The following is a 19,451-nucleotide window of genomic DNA, read 5'->3' as shown; positions in this document are numbered from 1 at the left end:
TATGTATGTTCTTTCTCTATTTTTCAATACAATTCAGTAATCTATTTATTTATAAAATAATCTCAAATAGCAGAATAGGTCCGAGTATACAAAGTAAAGCATTTCAGACTGTTTGAGCAATCATGCTTAGTCACCTTTTAGAATCTTGCTGTTTTTCTATTAATATTCAGATGTACTGTTGTTCATTCCAAGTCTTACGTAGCTTTCTACTACATTTTGTGACGTGCCATTAACAGAATTTCATTTTGTTTCTTAAATTTCATTTGAATTTTGTCTAAAATGCTATGTTTAGGCTTTTATTTATCTATTTTTGTACTGTACTTTGACATACCTATTACTGTAAACGAATAAAGAAATGCCTAGAGAAACATGTGATTTGCTTTTTCTGTAACAGTTTTGTACCTAGACATGCGATTTTACTGTTCTTGAAATGGGCTCAAGCAGTAAGACAAATTATTGTCATGTCTTTATTTTCTTTTCTTTTGCTCACTCCAGGTGGCATGTCCATAGCACCAGGTAGCAACGTCAATGTTCTTTTCCCGAAAGAAAGCCAGTTGATTGGATCACAAGATAAAAATGCTGGTACCAGTGGACACAAGAGTAAATATTCATGTCAGGGTTGTAATCTCCCCATGAATGTTGGAGATGTAGCCATTTTTTGTGAAAGGGCTGGAAATGATAAGGTCAGTCATGGTTGATGCTGTTTATTTTCTTATTCTCATGCTGTATACTAGATCCATGTCATTATAACTGAAGTCATTAATAAGGTTTCTGGATGTTTAAATTTGAGTGTCCTCAAATGATTTCAATTGTATTTGCAAGAAAAGGAAATGTTTGAGTTATACATAATTTAAACCAAATTTTATTGAGAAGCAGATTTCATCTCAAATATGAAAGTATTTTGTTTCTCGAAGTTGATTAACCCCTTTTTTTTATGATGAATACTATTTCACACAATTTAATGAAGTTAAGATTTAATTCTTTTTAAAGTGCAGTATTGTAAGTACACATACAAAACAAACCTTAATAGTATGTAAAATGTCTTTGTAGACCATTTAAACCTAATGTGAGGGTGTGAACAAAGAGGCAGGTAGAAGTGTACTGACTTTATTACAGGTAAGGGAAATTCATATACTATACAACATCTGGGCGGCAGTGTAGGGTCCGACCCGCGAGAGAGCAAAAAATGGGTCGGCGACAGCTGATTTGTTTCTTTGGAGACATACATTCATAAATATAAAAATATACAGAGTATGATATTGTATGATTTATACATTGGCGGAAAGCCCGCTGAACGCTCTTTCGAATGGATGTAAGAACAACGTGACTGTAGGAATGTACAATAAATTTGGAGATAAAGCGTTGTCCTTACAAATACTCCCCCCAAGACAATAATTAAGGCATAATTGTTGGATGATAGGAACGAGATTCCGATCACTACTTGCGGTAGCGTGCGGGCCAGTGGAGGCGGCCCCGGGTGTGTGAGACTAGCTGCCCTGGTAGATCCTCGGCCTCGAAGTCCTTGGTGGGGTTTGGAGACAGGATACCTCCCCTGGGGTAATCCTCGGGTTTCGACTGTCTTCCGAGGCTGGGCTGCTCTGGGTGGTTTGGTGATCTCTGGTGTTGTTTCATGCTGGGGAGGTGGTGTGGGGCGCCCGACAGGGTCTACATCAGCGTAATCTTCGTTTATCAGGAAGGCGGGCTTCAGTCTGTCTATCGTGATCCAATCCTCTTGACCATTTGTGGAGATCAGGTCTGCCTTGTCAGTGTGTCGGAGGATGCAGAAGGGGCCTCAGCAGGGCCTCGTCAGTGGCGGACGGCTGGCGTCTTCCCTGACGAAGACATGTTTGCAGGACGATAGGGCCTTCGGTAGGAAGTGTTTGGTTCTATTGGAGAAGATCTTGAGGCAGGGCGTGAACTTTCTGGCGGTCTCCCAATGCCTAGCAATGGACACATCTGCGTCATCTACATTGGTCAGGAAGAATTCGCGCACGGGACTGTCAATGGTTCTCCGTAAACCTTCTCCGCCGGTGATGCCTCACCGTTCACCCATGGGGCGGTCTGGAGGCCGAGGAGGACCCACGGTAGTTGAGATTTCCAGTCTTCGCCAGTGCAGCGTGCCATCAGGGATGCCTTCAGTGATTGGTGAGGGAGGTCCACAGCTCCGATAGGAAGACAGGTCCATGGTCCGTCGTGATATCGTCTGGCACTCCGAATTGGTTGATCCAGCTGGTATTGCAGAGAAGTGAGGGAGGTGAGGGCTGTTAGGCATGCAGTCTCAGGGTTGGCGGCCTGTTCCCGGGTGAGGTCTTCGTAGTCGATCCCAAGGTGGACTGCGTTGATCTCTGTCCTCAAAAGTGCATCGCCCATGGGATTCTTCTTGCCAGGGACGTAGGGATGGTGCAGCCGAATTCAGTGATGGCTGCCAGGTTTCTCAGTTGTCTTGCTGACCAGGCGTCGCCCACCTTGGTGAAGGCATGAACCAAGGTGCAGTGGTCTGTCCTGATGGTGAAGGGTGCTACACTGCCAGGAGCTCGCGGTCAAACGTACTGTACCTTGTTTTAGTGGGCAACAGTTTACTGAAGAAGGCGAGCACCTTGGGGGCACCCTGTACCATTAGCTTAAGGACGGCTCCACAAGCGACGTTGCTGGCATCAGTGGTGAGGTGTAGGGGCATGGTGGGGACCTGATGGGACAAGGTGATGGCTTTGGTGAGGGACGTCTTCGTGTTGTGGAAGGCCTGCTACTGCTCGGCTTCCCATGTCAGGTTCTTTGGTTTGCCCTTCGGACCTGTTAAGAGGGACATGGTTCGGGCGATGTTGGGGACAAACTGGCGGTAGTAATTCACCATTCCAATGAATTCTTGTAGGGCCTTGACTGTTGGCGGGGTTGGGAACTTCTGCACTGCGTCCACCTTCGAGGCCATGGGGCACACACCTGCTGCGGAGATCTCGTGTCCGAGGAAGTCCACCCTCTCGGCGCCGAAGGTGCACTCGTCAAATCGGACGACCAATCTGTTTTCCTGCAGGCATTTCAGGACAGCTCGGATGTGATGTAGATGGTCCTCTGGGGACCTGGAAAAAATCAAAATATCGTCGACGTAGCAGATGGGCAGGTCCCCCAAGGTGCTGTCCATCAGGCGCTGGAGCAAAAAATGTGTCGGCGACAGCTGATTAGTGTTTCTTTGGAGACATATATTCATAAATATAAAAGTATACAGCATATGATATTGCATTATTTATACATTGACAGAAAGCCCGCTGAACGCTCTTTCGAATGGATATAAGAACAACGCGACCGTAGGAACACGTACAATAGATTTGGAGATAAAGCATTGTCCTTACACTAATATAAGGTGTAGGTTTTGTAACTGTACTTCCTCACTGTGAGCTAAACAGCAGGGCTTTTAAATCTTCTACTATCTACTCCCTGCCATCTATTTAGTGCAGATTTCAGCTTAACATTGCCCAGTTTTATCACCTTTGATTTTAAGAATATTTCTAAATATGGAGTCAGTAGTGTCTTTATTTGGTGTCTCATCCAGTCTTCCAGTTCTGTTGGATGATAATGAAGTTCATCCTCTGAGCTATTGATATTTTTACTGCAAAAACTGCTTTAAACTTTTTTCGACATTTAAACAATAATCATATCGAAATTAATAATTGAAAATTAATACCTATAGTCTTGTGTATGGTTTAATTATTATGATTTATTTTCCCTTTCCTTGTGATGTAATTCTTTGAATATTCTTTGCTGATACAGTACTTGCATAATGCAGCATTCTCATCTAACTGTGCAATGTAGAGGTTACAATTATGTAAAGTAGGTATGCCCTGATTGCCTTACTAGTACATTATTAGTAATCATTTGCTATGTACAGTACTGTATTTGTAATAGTAATGTTACACTAAAGAAGTATGCCCCTGATTGCCTTACTATAACAGCAAATGATTATTAATACTATGTACATTATACTGTACAGTATTTGTAATAGTAATTAGTTTCATTTGTTACATACAAAACATGAAAAATTTTTAAATGTGCAGTGTCTCCCAAGCAATTGGCAATCATGGACTTTAAATTTTTGCTATGTTTTGCCATCTTTTGAGACAGAAGTTCCCTTGGTAAAACATTTTGATTTGGATGTTTTGTATTATAGCAAGATTACTTTAGTGATTTGGATCTGAAAATTTAGATTTAACTTCTCATTCCATAAGCATCAGCTCATTATCAGCATATTTTTACAGAGAAAGATTGTTGTGTAACTGATGTAAAAAAAAAAAACAGTACTATACTGTACTACTACTTAAGAGCAATTCTCTTTCTCTCTGTGTATTAGTATGGTATTTAAATTGAAAACAATAATTATGGGAATAAACCATTTATTAAAATCAGTTGACTAATAATTAAGTCATTTTGTATAGAAATTTTGAAAATTTTGTGTATGTGCTTTTAAAATTACAAGAGCATTGGTTAATTTTATAAAGAATGAATTTTCTCTTTACAGTGTTGGCACCCAGCTTGCTTTTCATGCTATACTTGTAAAGAATTATTAGCAGATCTCATCTACTTCTACAAAGATGGGAAAGTTTTTTGTGGACGACACTTCACAGAGTCAGAAGAAATGCCTAGGTGCAAAGCCTGTGATGAGGTATGTTTGGACATTCTTTATCTAGCTTGACAAATTATATTTACAAATGGCTTCTTAGGAATGCCGTATAAAAAAAATGGAAACCAAAGCTTTTGCCAAAATGGATTTGGTAGGGCTTTTGATAAATAATTTTTCTTGTGGCTAGTAAAAAATTACATGACTACCCATTTACATCACGTTCAGCTTACATTCAAATCACACTGGTAATGGGTAGTCAATTTTGTCCTTTCAGGAATAATTCAGTTGCCCTTTCAGAAATAATTTGGTTAAAAAACAAACAAAACAGTTTGTTTGTCATACAATATAATTAATGCTATTTTGAATTATTACACAATACAGTATGTGTATAGTTTTTGTTTTGTTCACTTTATTTAATCATAGTATGTAGTACTAGTTTACAGTTTCCTGAATACATTCTTAAATATTACTTGAAAAACTGAGGGAATATACATACTAAGATATACAGTTAAAGGAAAACACTGTCTATGAAAACTAAACCACCTTAATTCATGCTCGCCCATATCTGATATAGTTAAAAGCCTGCTATGTATATTTATAATTCCTGACAAGATTCAGCTAGTTTTTATAAACTACCATAGTTGTAGAGGAAACTGAGATAAAAAGGATGGTGACTGTGTTGTAAATCATTACATTAGTTACGAAATAACATATACAGTGGCCATTAGAGAAATGAGAGAAAAGGGTAGTGATAAGAAGAAATCACATGTGGAGATAAGAGCAAGAGGCAGTTGGATAGAGATAACACTTTAATTAATAATTTACAGTGTGTATTAATATCATGAAGAAATTCAGGCATGATAAAAAAAAAACATCTTTTTAAAGAAATATATGATGTTAGTTCTTAATCACTGTTCCTGGAAATCTGTTAAAAATGTCTGCTTTTATATTGCTTTGTAAAGATAGAAAATAGACACAAGAGTAGGAGAAGAGATTTCTGGGAAAGGTTAGCTACACTGAATAGGTGAATAAATATTATAGGTAAAGTTTTTAACCTATGTACATGTGGTATTTTTTAAAAAATAGGATGAGAACAGTAGGATATTTATCATATCTATTCCTATGCAGAGGTGAGACAAAAATAAGTCAGTTACAATATTAGAATATCTATCCCACGAGTATATGTGTATTTTGCTAAATACATGTAAAGTTACAATATAGTAGTACAGTATATTAATTTTAATCCTAATACCTGATTATTATTACCGCAGCTAATCTTTGGAAACTCCTGGACCAGAGCTGATGGATTTGACTGGCATATCAATCATTTCTGTTGCAATGTTTGTGATACTCCCATGGCTGGCCAGCGTTATGTCCCCGATGACAAAGGGTACCCTTACTGTTTACCTTGTTATATGTCCTGCTTAGCAAAGGTAAGTGTTAAAGCTACTGTATTTGTATTTTTTTTGTTATTTGTTTTTCAGAGAATTTTCAAGTAGTTTTTGTGATAGACTTCACATTGATTATCAAGCAAAATGAGCCTTATGGCTTGTATTGAACTATATATCCAGATTTATACAGTTACGTGTACCGTAACTAAAATTCCTGTTTACAAATTTCTGAATTCTTTTCAACATTATTAGTCCTTATCTAAATATACATACTAGTTTCAAAAGCATAAATAATCAATCAGATGGTTATTACTGACCATACATTTAACAACTGGTCATTCAACTTTTGGAAAAATATAGAAATGATGCTGTGGATGCTATTTGACCTGAAACAATAGATTGTCAATCATCATACAAAAATACCTTGGCTTATGATGGGGTGTACCTAAATCATCCTCAGCAACCTTGTAGTGGTTTTTGACGCTGTAAAGTTGCTCTCTCTCACAGACTCCTGCAGCCTGGCCTGATCTTCACTCTTGGTATGGCATCAATAGATGCCAGTTATAGTAGCCATAAATCAATCAGTCAATCACTCTTGGTATTTTTTATCTTGCAACATTGTAACTTTCATACATCTCCTTTTTCTAAAATTGTGTATACCCCCTTGACCCTTTTCGTAACTTTAGTAGCAATTTCATTAGGGATATCTTTTAATTATAGCAAAGGATATTCTTCTTATTTAGGCTATCCCCTTCGTTTTCAACCAGCTGCTGTTGGAGTTTCATTACGCATTACATTTAGGCCTGGCAGCAGGCTTGAGATGAATCTTGATTCTCACCTTTTTTCCTAATACACTCTCTTCTGACAAAGGGACCACCAGTTTTTTTGTTATTACCGTAACCTTGATTGTGGATGCCTTGGGTCTTAGACAGTGGTCATATGGTTTTAAAGCAGCTGAGTAGCGTACAAAATAAAGGGTAACATCTATATAATATGATTTACCCTGCATTTTTTACCAAATGGTAGTCTGGCAGGAATCACCAACCCTCCCGCAATGGACCATTAAAATCTTGGTAAGGGCTCATATCTGTTCCACAAACCCTAAAAAAAATCTTTGTTGTGAAAGTATGACATTTTAAAATTATTAGTCTTGAATCAATGCTAATTAGCCAGATGGGGTAGTTCCTACCCAAAAGTTATTGGACTGTATTCTGACTTTATGGATTGGTTTATAAAACTAGCATCTCGACATAAAGGTCATCATTATACTGATATTCCTGCTTATAAATACCTTTGTGCTCTTTCCCACTGCTGTTCAAAAGTACCATTCTGTATGTATCTGGTTTTTTGCCAGGTTTCCAAGACAAATTTCATGCTATACTGTTTTCCTTAAACTTTTCTACAAATTGCAAAGGTGAGGCACAACCAATGCAGCTCCAATTGCGCATTATTGTTTTTTGTGAAACTATTATGCCCTTGGCTGACTCACAGTACCTTCCCAGCACTGTGCATCTTAACTAATGGCTTCAGGTTGGGTTGGGATGTAATTTATATATGGACTGCAAAGAATTACATATTTGCCCCTAAAAGTGGATCAGTTGTCTGTCTGACTTTCCCAGTAGAACATCCCTGTTAAGAGGATACTATTACATTACTATAGTACATACATTTTAATCTCATTTGTATAAGGTTAATATACCAGTAAATATGAATACGAAATGTGAACCAACTTACAGTTTATGTGAATCATTTCTGTTTCTTGATGTGAAGGATGATTCTACACTTTCACTGTTACCTTGACAAACTGCCAATGCAGATGACCCAGCTTCATTGTGTTGGCCATGAGAGCCTGGTGATACATGGGATGAAGTGCCAGTTTCATCATGTTGGCCATGAATGCCTGGTGATGCCTAGGACGAAGTGCTGGCTTCGTCATGTTGGCCACAAGTGTCTGGTGATGACAAGAGACGGTCCAGCTTCTTGGTCTTGATAATTGCTGAGAAGTTATTAAAATAGTATAGTAAAATGTTTCTTGTAAACAAGGAACAGTATATGTTTTGATATTACTTATTGTAACTAATAGGCAATGCATGTTAATGAAATTCAAAAGTTTCAGGCAATCTTATGTGGTGCACAAAATGATTACAGGTCACGCTTTTTTTAGTAACATGTATGGGAATTTGGAATTCACTATCTGATTAAATTGTGGATTTGAGCAGCCTTAATAGATTTAAGTCTGCCCCGAATATGCATATCCATGATCTGTTTGATTTAGAAGACTATTAACCATATATACGCTTATGGCACACATCTGTACAGCCCACATTTCACATAATTTACCTTTTTTTACTCTATATACCCATTACTCAGGGCAGCAGTTTCCTGGCTACCAAAGCTCTTTTTATTATAAATTACCAATTTATATATGGTAAGTAACTTACCAAGTAATTATATAGCTGATTCCCACATTGTTATGAGGTGGGATTCCCGGATGAAATGATTCTAAAGCATTAATGATGAGATGAGAATAGAGTTGCTAGCATTAACATAATGCTTTTGTTTCCTTGCCTGTTAAGAGAGCTATTGCAGGAAGTTACTGCCTCTGGCACTGCTCATATTAACTTATACGAGGTGCAGTTGTACCTATGACCAAGGATCACCTGCTACACAGTGGGAAGCCTTAAAGTGAGGACTTTTCCGAGCACTAGGAAAGCACAGACATTGCCCCTGCCCTGGGCACAAAACCACACAAAAAGAGCCAGAAAACTAATTTCCTACACAAAATAAGTTAAAAACACCACCACCATACCGACAACTCTGGAGGGTATCCAGTATCAAGTACCCCCAGAGTCCCCTAGGACCTAATACCAGTTTTCAGGATGAAGAGTAAGGTAGGAAGGAATGCCTATGCTTCCGCCCCCAGAAACATGCCAGCCACCACGAACGGGCCCAAGGTACTGCAATAATTGAAAATAGTTTCTACTTCATGCAAGTAGTGTGTCACAAAGTGCGACTTACATTTCAAGTACAGGCAGTCCCGGTTATTGGCGGACTCGGTTTTATGGTACTTGTCCAGCGCCATAAAATCTCCAATTTATGGCACCATAACGGGACAAGTTCCGGTTATCAGTGCCATAAGACACCTTATGGCGCCATAAGGATGCTTATGGCACCGTAAATCACTGAGTTTCAATTAATGGCAGTTTTCACTAGTTGGCACACCCCTGGGAATGGAACCCCTGCCGATAACTGGGGACTGCCTGAATGTGGACTGGATAATGGAAGTTAAAGAAAGATTATTCTAAAGGCCAGAGATGTAGCCACTGCCATAATCTCATGAGCCTTTACTTTTATGATAGGTAGTGCCTTATCCTCTACCTGGGAATGTGCCTCACAAGTGAGGTCTCGAAGAAAGTATGAGAGAGCATTCTTAGAAAGAGGACGACAGGGGTCCTTAACACAACACCACAAGTTATTGGAAGCCCCTCTAACGTTTCCAGTCTTGTGAATGTAGAATTTCAAAGCTCTCACTGGACAAAGAGACCTGTCTTCATCTTCTGCTCGTATTACGTTAGATAAGTTCTTGATAGTAAAAGAACAAGGCCAAGGTTTCATAGGGTTCTTGTTCTTTGCGAGAAACCCTAAAGTATACAAAACTAAGGCATCCCCATTTGAGAACCCATGCCTTTTATTGAGGGCTTGAATTTCACTCATCCTTCTGGCCGAAGCTAAGGCTACTAGGAAAAGGGTCTTCCTAGTCAAATTTCTGAGGGAAGCAGAAGCCAGGGGTTCAAAAGAAGGGACAGACAGCCATTTCAGGACCACATCCAAATTCCAAGAGACCTGCTAAATGTCCTTCTGCTTGCAGGTATCAAAAGACCTAATCAGGTCTAATAAGTCTTGATTTGATGACAAATCTAAGCCTTTGTGCCTGAATACATAGCTCTATATCCTTTAATCGTGGATGAAGACAAATCTCTTGACATCCTTAGATACAGAAGAAAATCAGCATTCTGTCACAAATGTTTGAGAGAGACTTTATTTCTTCTGCACCAAGAGTGGAAAATGGACCATTTATTCTGGTTGATGTTAGAGGAAAATCTGCTAACAGACTTATCAGATCCAGAAACCATTCCCTGAGGGGTCGGACTGGAACTTCTGTAAGACTTCCCTTATCATTCCTAGGGGTGGAAAGCATAGAGTTCCTTGTCTGACCAATCCAGGAGCATGGCATCCACTGCCTATGCCACTGAATCCGGAACTGGAGTACTAAACTGGAAGCGATGATTTTTGGCGGTCACCAACAAGTCTTTCATAAGTCTTCCCAACAACCTCCAAAGCTCTAGGCTGGCCACTGGATCCCAAGTCCATTCCGTAGGAATGACTTGGTTGTGTCGACCTAGTTGGTTGGGTAATCTTGCCTTGCACAAATCTTTTCACCATCTTCATGTAGTACGTGTTGGCCCAAAGAAGGTCTCTTGCTGCCTTACAAAGAGAGGAGTGGTTCCCCCTTGTTTGGAAATGTACAAGAGGGCTGTTGTGTTGTCGAAGTTTACTGCCACTACCCTGCCTTGGACTTTTGGAGCAAAAGCTTGTAAACCATGCTTATGGCTGTCAACTTTTTCAGGTTGGTATGACATGACTTTTGTTCCCTGTTCCATGTCCTTGATACCTCCCTGTTCCCCAGCAGCGCTCCCCAGCCTATGCTGGACACGTCTGCATAAGAAACTGAGCTCTGAGCTCAGTGGGGATAGGGACTTCCCTTCCAGTAACCTATCTTCTGATCTCCACCAGAGCAGATGTCCTTTGATTTCCTGCGAAATCTAAAACAAAAATCATCTGTGTGCTTTTTCATCTTCCACTTGGACCGAAGATAAAATTGTAGGATCCTCATGTGGAGTCTCCCCAGCAAAACACTGTTTGATGGAGAACATTTTGGGAGAGCAGAATTTGTCCGCTGTGCAAAGGCATGACTACTCTCTTTGGGGAGCAAAAAGCCTGAAAATGAAGAGTCTAGTCATTCCCAAATAAACTAACCGTTGAGTCAGGGAAAGTTGATCATAAGACTGAGCTCCCGAACTAACAATGTCTTCTGCAGGTCCCCCATGCCACTTAACTCCAATGGAGAGCAAAAATGCCAATCATCTAAATAAAGGGCGATGTTGACCCTCATCAGATGGAGCCAACCCTCTAGAGGAGTAAGCACGCGAGTGAAAACTTTTAGCACCATTGTCAATCTGAAGCAAATGGCCCAAAACTCAAAAAACTGATCTTTGAAGACAAATCTCAGGTACTTCAAGTCCAGATGTATGGGGACATGGAAGTAAGCATCTTGCATGTCTGTCTATAGAGACCATCCAGTACCCCTTTGTGGATGGAAGCAAGAATCGTCCAATTTGTCTCCATTTCGAACTTTGTCTTAAATACAGACATTCAGTATATTTACATCTAGCAGTGGCCTCCATCCGCCAAAAGACTTTGGAACCACAAACAGGTGATTCTAAAAGCCCTCAGACTCTAGGTCCTTCACACTCTCAATTGTTTCTTTCAGAAGAAGGGCAGACTTTCTTCAGCTAGAGCTGAATACTTCTCCGAGCTGAATGAGTATGCCATCAAGGCGATGGGTTGCTTGACTAAGGGTGGATAAGCAACAAAAGGAATAGAGTATCCTACCCTGAGGACCTCTAATACCCATTGTTCTGCTTCTCTTCTACTCCATTCTTGCCAAAAACAATGGAGTCTGGCACCTACTGCTGCATGGGAAAGACTGTTCTTACTTCTTAGGAGTGGGATTAGAAAGCAACTAATTGACTGCTTTAGCTGTAAAGCATACATTTCCTCTTGTCTTGGGCTTTTGTCTCTGCTTTCCACCATGAAAGGGCAACTGTGAGAGTAGGTCCTGGGTCAACTTCTGCAAGTCGAAGGCAATCCCACTTGCCACATCCTGAGGAAAGACATTGTTACAAACTAGTGGCAAGAAAAGGAGAGCCAATTTCTGGGCCGAAGTAACTCCTTTAGCAATGAAGGAGCACCACAGTTCCCACTCCTAAAGGATGCACATTGCAAACATAGAAGCGATGTCTCAGGAACTGTCCCTAATGCCCCTATCCATGCATGAGAGGACTGCCAAGAGGTTGAAGGAAACAGTAGATACAAAGGAGCGTCCAGAATCTTCTTTTCAAGAGCACCAACAGCCCAGTCTATAAAACTTGTTACTTCAGAAATCTTAAACAAGTTGCACATGAAATGGTCTATCACAGACAAATAAAACATCACTTTCACAGCTGAGAAAGCCAATCTCCAAGAAGACTTGATAAGCCCTCAGAAACCCCCTTGGGCAGAGGCAGACATATCCAAAGAGGGAGACTACCCAGTGGCATAAAACAAATGCCTTCTCTTAGTCAAACAAGGAGGAGGGAAAGAGAAGACAGCCTTCCTTTGTACTCTCGTCAGCAAGCCAACTTCGACTCCACCCATGGATTTCCTGGCTGAAGTAGAAAGCACCAAACGAGGGAGCTTAGAAGACTTTAAAGCAACATTGCTCATCTGGAGGGTAGAAGCTTGCATAAGCTAGGGTAGCTTTTCAGAAAAAAAACACAAACGTGCCCCAGAAACTGCCGGGAGTTTAGAATCCTCTCCTGCAAGGTGCTGGGAGTTTAGAATCCTCTCCTGCAAGGTGCTGGGAGTTTAGAATCCTCTACAGCAGAAGACACAGGAGAGAGATGGAGATCGATAGCGCCAACAGTAGTCAAACTACGAGGAGCTGTGGGTGGAACTGGCGCTGCACAGAGTTCAGGTGCAGGAGAGACCACGATGCCAATGGGCGTTCAGGCTGAAAGGGGAGTGCTGGCACTAATGGGGACTCTTGCACCACTAGAGGCTTGTGCACCCATTGATGCTTAGGCGTTACTGGGAGCTCAGGTGCCAATGGGCGTTCATGCAACATCAAGGAATCCAGAGTCACTATACACACAGAAACAGAAGCATAGCTAACAGAACCTGTATACACACGGGAGCCAGAACATGAGATAAAATGCAATCTGGCGACACTGGGCGCTAAGGAGCTCAAGCACTACGTAATTGGAACTGGGTGCTCCAAAATGTTATTTTCATGATAAAATAAATTTTTGAACATACTCACCTGGTAGTTATATATAATTTAATTCCCACCCTCCTCCCCTCTAGAGACTATGGGCATGGAAGATCTGAGGAATAGTTGGAACGGTTCTACGTACCTGGGTAGAGGGCGCACAGGTGGTGCACCTGACTACCCAATTGGCGATTGCTGCGAGTTTTGAAATTCTGCCGTGACGTCAGGGACGTAAGCTATATATAACTACCAGGTGAGTATGTTCAAAAATTTATTTTATCATGAAAATAACATTTTCAAACATCTAACTCACCTGGTAGTTATACGTATATATAGCTGATTGACACCTTTGGTGGAGGGTCAGAGACAGCTATCATCGTTGGAATTGACATAAGAGTTAATTAAAAACAAAGTTACGGGTTCGTACCTGTTAAGGAAGCTGACTTCAATGATATCCTGCCTCATTATGTCTGCTTTCCTTATGAGATCCAGTGATCCACCCAGGGGGCTGAAGACCTCTTGGAGACTGTCAACCGATCAAACCTCTATGTGACTAGACTCCCTACAATACCCCTGTTCCGGGCGCTACCAAGGAACAAGTTGACCACCTGACTAAGGATCAATGATTGTGGAAGACTGCATCCAGTCTCCACAAACAACCATAAAATTTCAATAGTTCCAAGATAAGAAAAAAGAGTATTGGTTTATGGGATTTCAAGGGGTAGTCCCTTCTCCCACTACTGAATGAGCTGCTACGAATGAACCCAGCGTGTAGCAGTCTTCATACAGAGTCTGCACTTGTGTAAGGTAGTGCGACGCAAACACTGACTTGCTTCTCCAGAAGGTTGCGTCCAGGATATTCTGAAGGGATCTATTTTGTTTAAAAGCTACAGAGGTTGCTACGGCCCTAACCTCGTGAGTCTTTACTTTTAGTAGCTTGAGATCTGCTTCATTTTATGCTGAATGCACTTCCCTAATTAATTGCCTTATAAAAAAGGATAACGCATTCTTTGACATTTGCAGAGAGGGCTTTTTGACAGAACACCAAAGCCCCTCTGAATTGCCACGTAATTGCTTCGTTCTTTCCAGGTAATGCCTCAGGGCCCTTACCGGACAAAGAACTCTCTGCTTCTTCACCTGTGAGATCCAACAGGTTTGGAATCTCGAACGATTTGGGCCAGGGCTGAGAAGGGCGTTCGTTCTTCGCTAGAAATCCTAGCTGTAGAGAGCAGATAGCCTTGCCCTGTCTGAAACCTACAGCTTTGCTGAAGGCATGGATTTCACCGACTCTTTTTGCTGTCGCTAGACTAATCAAGAAGAGAGTTTTCAAGGTGAGGTCGTTAAATGATGTTTCCTGTAAAGGCTCGAACCTATCACTCATGAGAAACTTCAGAACTACATTCAAATTCCAAGCTGGCGAGGATTGTAGTTTCTCCTTAGTCGTCTCGAAGGATCTGAGAAGGTCTTGTAGATCCTTATTATCCGACAGGTTCAGGTTCCTATGCCTGAAGACAGCTGCTAACATACTTCTGTAACCCTTAATGGTAGAAGCTGAAAAGTTACGCCTCTTCTTAAGGTATAGCAGATTTTTGCTATCCGAGTCACAGAGGTACTGGAAGAGGAAACGGAGTTGTCCGTGCACCATCCTCTAAATGTCTCCCACTTGGATTGGTATACCTTAATGGTGGAAGACCTCCTTGCTCTTGCGATGGCTCTAGCTGCCTCCTTCGAAAATCCTCTAGCTCTTGTGAGTTTTTCGATAGTCTGAAGGCAGTTAGTTGAAGAGCTTGGAGGTTTTGGTGATACCTTTCCAAGTGGGGCTGTTTGAGTAGATCTACTCTTAACGGGAGGCTTCTGGGGGTGTCCACCATCCATTCCAGTACCTCTGTGAACCATTCTCTTGTCAGCCAGAACGGTACCACTAGAGTCATCCTGGTGCCTTCGTGAGATACGAACTTTTGCAACACTTTATGTACCACTGAATGGCGGGAAAGCGTACGCGTCTAGATGGTCCCAATTCATGAGGAACGCATCTATGTGGGTTGCCTCGGGATCTGGGACTGGAGAACAGTAAGTCTCCATCCTCTTTGTTTGCGCTGTGGCGAAGAGGTCTATGCATGGGCGACCCCAGGTTCGCCACAGGTTCTTGCAGACTTCCTGATGGAGAGTCCATTCTGTTGCCAAGACTTGATGTTTCCTGCTCAGGATGTCTGCCCTTACATTCTTTTCCCCCTGAATGAAGCGTGTTACTAGCATCCCGCTTTTCTCTTTCGTCCAGAGAAGAAGCTCTCTTGACGTCTTGTAGAGGGACTCGGAGTGGGTTCCGCCTTGTTTGCTGATGTAGGCCAACGCCATGGTGTTGTCGGAGTTGACCTGCACTACTTTATTTTGTACTGCTCTTCCGAACTCCTTGAGAGCCAGAAAGATTGCAGTCAGTTCCTTTCGATTGATATGGAACTTCTCCTGTTCTCTGTTCCAGGAGCCCGAGACCTCCAACTTTCCCAGTGTTGCACCCCATCCCGAGTCCAAGGCGTCGGAAAACAACACTAGGTCTGGGTTCCTCTGCTTTAGGGAAAGGCCTTCCTGGAGCTTGACGGGGTCGTTCCACCACTGTAGACAGTGTTTCATGGAGTCCGAAACAGGAATACACTTTGTCTCTAGTGTCTTCCTCTTGTCCCAGTGTTGAGTGAGGTGGAATTGAAGTGGGTGAAGGTTCAGTCTTCCTAAGGAGACAAACTGCTCTAGCAAGGAAAGGGTCCCCAGCAGACTCATCCATTCCCTTGCAGAGCACATCTGTTTCCTTAGGAAGTTTTGCACCTTTTCCAAGGCTTGTTTCGTTCTCAATGCGGATGGAAAAGCCCGAAAAACCCGACTCTGAATCCTCATACCCAGGTACAAGATTTCTTGGGATGGGATCAGTTGAGATTTTTGACGGTTTATCAGAAGGCCTAGGTCTTCTGAAGATTCTCCAGACAGCAGGTGTAGGAGTGGGCTCTGAGGAGCCAGTCGTCCAGATACAGCGAGGCCCTGATACGTTTCTTGTGTAGCATTCCTGCTACGTTGCTTATCAGCCTCGTGAATATTTGAGGAGCGGTATTTAGGCCGAAGCAAAGAGCTCGAAATTGGTACGTTTCTGCCTTGTAAACGAACCTTAGGTACTTCTTGGAGTTCGGGTGGATAGGGACGTGAAAGTATGCATCCTGAAGATCCAACGAAACCATCCAGTCGTCTTGTCTGACTGCGGCTAGAACTGCTCTCGTTGTCTCCATCGTGAACTTTGTTTTCTTCACGAAAACGTTCAGTATTGGTCTCCATCCCCCCGAACTCTTGGGAACCGGGAATAAGCGGTTGTAAAACCCTGGAGACTCCAGATTCTGAACTCTTTCTATTGCTCCCTTCTGAAGCAACATAGAAACTTCTTGCTGTATCGCTTGGGCCTTGGTTTCCTTTCTGTATCTGGCTGACAGATCAATTGGTCTTTCTGCTAAGGGGGGTTTTTTCAAGAAAGGGATCTTGTATCCCTCCTTGAGAAGCTGAATTGACAAAAGATCTGCTCCTCTTTCCTCCCATGCTTGCCAGAAGTTGGAAAGTCTGGCTCCTACTGCTGTCTGAAGAGGATTGCTGTCAGACTTTGTTTCGCCCTTGTCTGAAGCCTCTTTTCTTGGAATTTCTTGCCACCGGTCTTGTGCTCCCTCTACTGAGGGATCTACCTCGAAAGGGCTGAGAAACTCGAGGCAGAGGTTTAGCTTCCTTGAGTTTCTGAGCTCCAAAACTTGATGGTAAGACTTTCCTTGCTGCCTTTGTCATAAGATCTTGCGTAGCCTTTTGAGTTAAGGCAGAGGAGACTTCCTTTACTAATTCTTGAGGGAAAAGATGAGTGGAAAGGGGAGCAAAAAGCAGTTCCGCTTTCTGAATGGATGTGACCCCATTCGAAAGGAAAGAACACATTTGGGCCCTTTTCTTCTGGATTCCCGCCGAGAAAAGAGCCGCTAGCTCGTTTGACCTGTCTCAAAGAGCTTTGTCAATGCAAGACATCAGGTGAACTAGTTCTTCCGTATCAGCAGACTTGGAGACTTCTAATTTCTTCCCCAAAGATCCCAGAGTCCAGTCTAAGAAATTAAACACTTCAAAGGCTCTAAAAATCCCTTTGAGGAGGTGGTCCATTTCAGAGGAAGACCAAAATACCTTCGTCTTTCCCATGGCCGTCCGACGAGAAGCATCCACAAGACTCGAGAAGTCCCCATGGGAAGAAGTGGGAACTCCCAGACCAAGAGCTTCTCCAGTATCATACCAGATGCTAGATCTGGACGCTAATCTGGCCGGAGGAAATGAGAAAGCTGTCTTTCCTTGGTCTCCATTCCTTCATAATTTTCAACGCTCTCTTCGAAGAGCGTGATAACACCATCTTTGTGAAGTCGGACTTCTTAGTTGCCTTCCCTAGAGTGAACTCTGAAGGTGGGGAATGAGGGGCAGCTGGAACAAATTTTTCCAGAAAAAGTTCCATGAAAACTTTCATAAGTCTTTTCAAGTCTGACGAATGCTGTAGATCTCTTTGATTCTCTTCGTCGGAAAAGTCTTCCATCGGACCAAAAGGAGAAGGGGGGGGGGAGTCATCCTCCTCTTCTTCCGATCGACCCATAACCGACATAGCGATGTCATGCTTCGTCGGTGCTTCCAAAGAATGTTCTTGACACCTGCAGGTGTCCTGGCGTCGAGAATCCTGACGCTCGGCTTCCTGGTGTCGAACTTCTTGACATTTGGCGTCCTGCTGTTCAAATACTTGACGTTCGGCGTCTTGGCGTCCAGCCTCTTGACGCCTGGCGTCCAGCTTCTTGACTCTTGGTGCTCTATCGTCGAGAATCTTGACGATCGGCGTCCTGGCTTTCAGTTTCTTGACGCCAGGCGTCTTGCCATCCATCCTCTTGACGCCTGGCGTCCAAGCCTCTCGACGCTCGGCGTCCAGAATCTTGACGCTTGGCGTCCTGGCGTCGAGAATCTCGACGCCTGGCGTCCAGGTTCTTGACGCTCAGCGTCCTGGTGTGCCGAATGTTGACGTCTGTCGTCTAGGTGATGAGAACCTTGCGCTCTACGTCCTGGCGTCCAGCTTTTCGTCCAAGCTTTTGACGTTTGCTGCCTTTGCTTGTAGCAGGCTGATAAGACTGCATTAATGAGGAGAGCTTCTGCTGCAAATCTTGTAGTAAGGAAATCTGCGGAGCTTCTTGCTGCTGGGGACAGACTGGGGAAGCCGCAACATCAACATCTCTCTCTTCATCCTGTTCTGCTTAAGACGAACGTCCTGAAGACGAATGCCAATCCGCAGGAGGAGCTGGAGCATGTACTGAAGGCATCCAATCGTCGGATACTTCCTTTCCTCCTACCAAAGACGACGGCTGCCTGTGCGACATCTTGCGTCTTAACTTGGTAGGAGAGCAGGAATCGGAGCCGAAAGAGAAGTGTTCAGGAGTTGCAGCACGCACCGAAGGCCTCCCTCCGTCCGATACTTCCTTTCCTCCTACCAAAGACGACGGCCGCCTGTGCGACATCTTGCGTCTTAGCTTGGTAGGAGAGCAAGCATAGGAGTCAAAAGAGAAACGTTCCGGAATTGCAGCACGCACCGAAGGCCTCCCCCCGTCCGATATTTCCTTGCCTCCTACCAAAGACGACGGCCGCCTGTGCGACATCTTGCGTCTTAGCTTGGTAGGAGAGCAAATATTGGAGCTGGAAGGGAAGCGCTCCGGGCTGCTCCAATGACTACATCCTGGCAGTTCTTGATGCCTGGCGTCCTGCTCTACTGGATGTTGTCTTTTGAGGGGTCTAGATTTCGAAGTTTGACGCCAGCCCCGTCTGGGTACTGCGTCGTCAGACGACGAAGAAAACACTAACCTCGCCTTTCCAATGGCGAGGGTGAGCGTCCTGGGGATCGTCAACAGGTACGCTCGAGGGGACGACCGCTCGGGAGCTAAAATCTCTTCGTCTGTCGACTTTCCTTCTCACAGGGGTTGGTGAGCTTGGAAGAGGTCTAGGACTAGGAGCACGACAGATCCGAGTGGCCGCACCCTCCACTGCACTTGCACTTTTTGTATCACTAGCCACTTTAAGATCTCTCACATTAGACCACAATCTATCCCTATCTTCTGCAAGGGATTCTACCCGTTGACCAAGGGCTTGAATGGCTGTCATCATGTCCTTTAATGTTGGACTCTTACCTGTTTCCGTAGCTGTATCTGGTACTGCTACTACAGAAGAAGGATCAATAGGTTCATTGAGGGATAGAGAACTGTCTATTCCTTGACTATCTTTGGAGGAGCGAGAAATAGTACTCTTCGCTCTCCTTATCCTATCCTTCTCTAATTTTCGCACA

The 19,451-nt window shown here is 43.1% G+C and overlaps 1 protein-coding gene across 3 annotated transcripts in view; it reads left to right on the top strand.

The window, feature by feature from the left end:
* The window catches only part of LOC135195647 (uncharacterized), a 68,322-nt gene that overhangs the window by 43,146 nt on the left and 5,725 nt on the right, over window positions 1-19,451 (top strand). For all 3 annotated transcript variants that reach the window (XM_064222021.1, XM_064222019.1, XM_064222020.1), the window contains exons 7-9: window positions 496-683; window positions 4,508-4,651; window positions 5,881-6,042. In XM_064222021.1, coding sequence (XP_064078091.1) covers window positions 496-683; window positions 4,508-4,651; window positions 5,881-6,042 — 494 coding nt within the window. The remainder of the gene's footprint in view (window positions 1-495; window positions 684-4,507; window positions 4,652-5,880; window positions 6,043-19,451) is intronic.

This window comes from Macrobrachium nipponense, chromosome 16 (assembly GCF_015104395.2).
Source record: "Macrobrachium nipponense isolate FS-2020 chromosome 16, ASM1510439v2, whole genome shotgun sequence".
Classification (NCBI taxonomy): domain Eukaryota; kingdom Metazoa; phylum Arthropoda; class Malacostraca; order Decapoda; family Palaemonidae; genus Macrobrachium; species Macrobrachium nipponense.
Note: the sequence above shows the minus strand (reverse complement) of the source record. Positions and strands in the feature narration are given on the sequence as shown.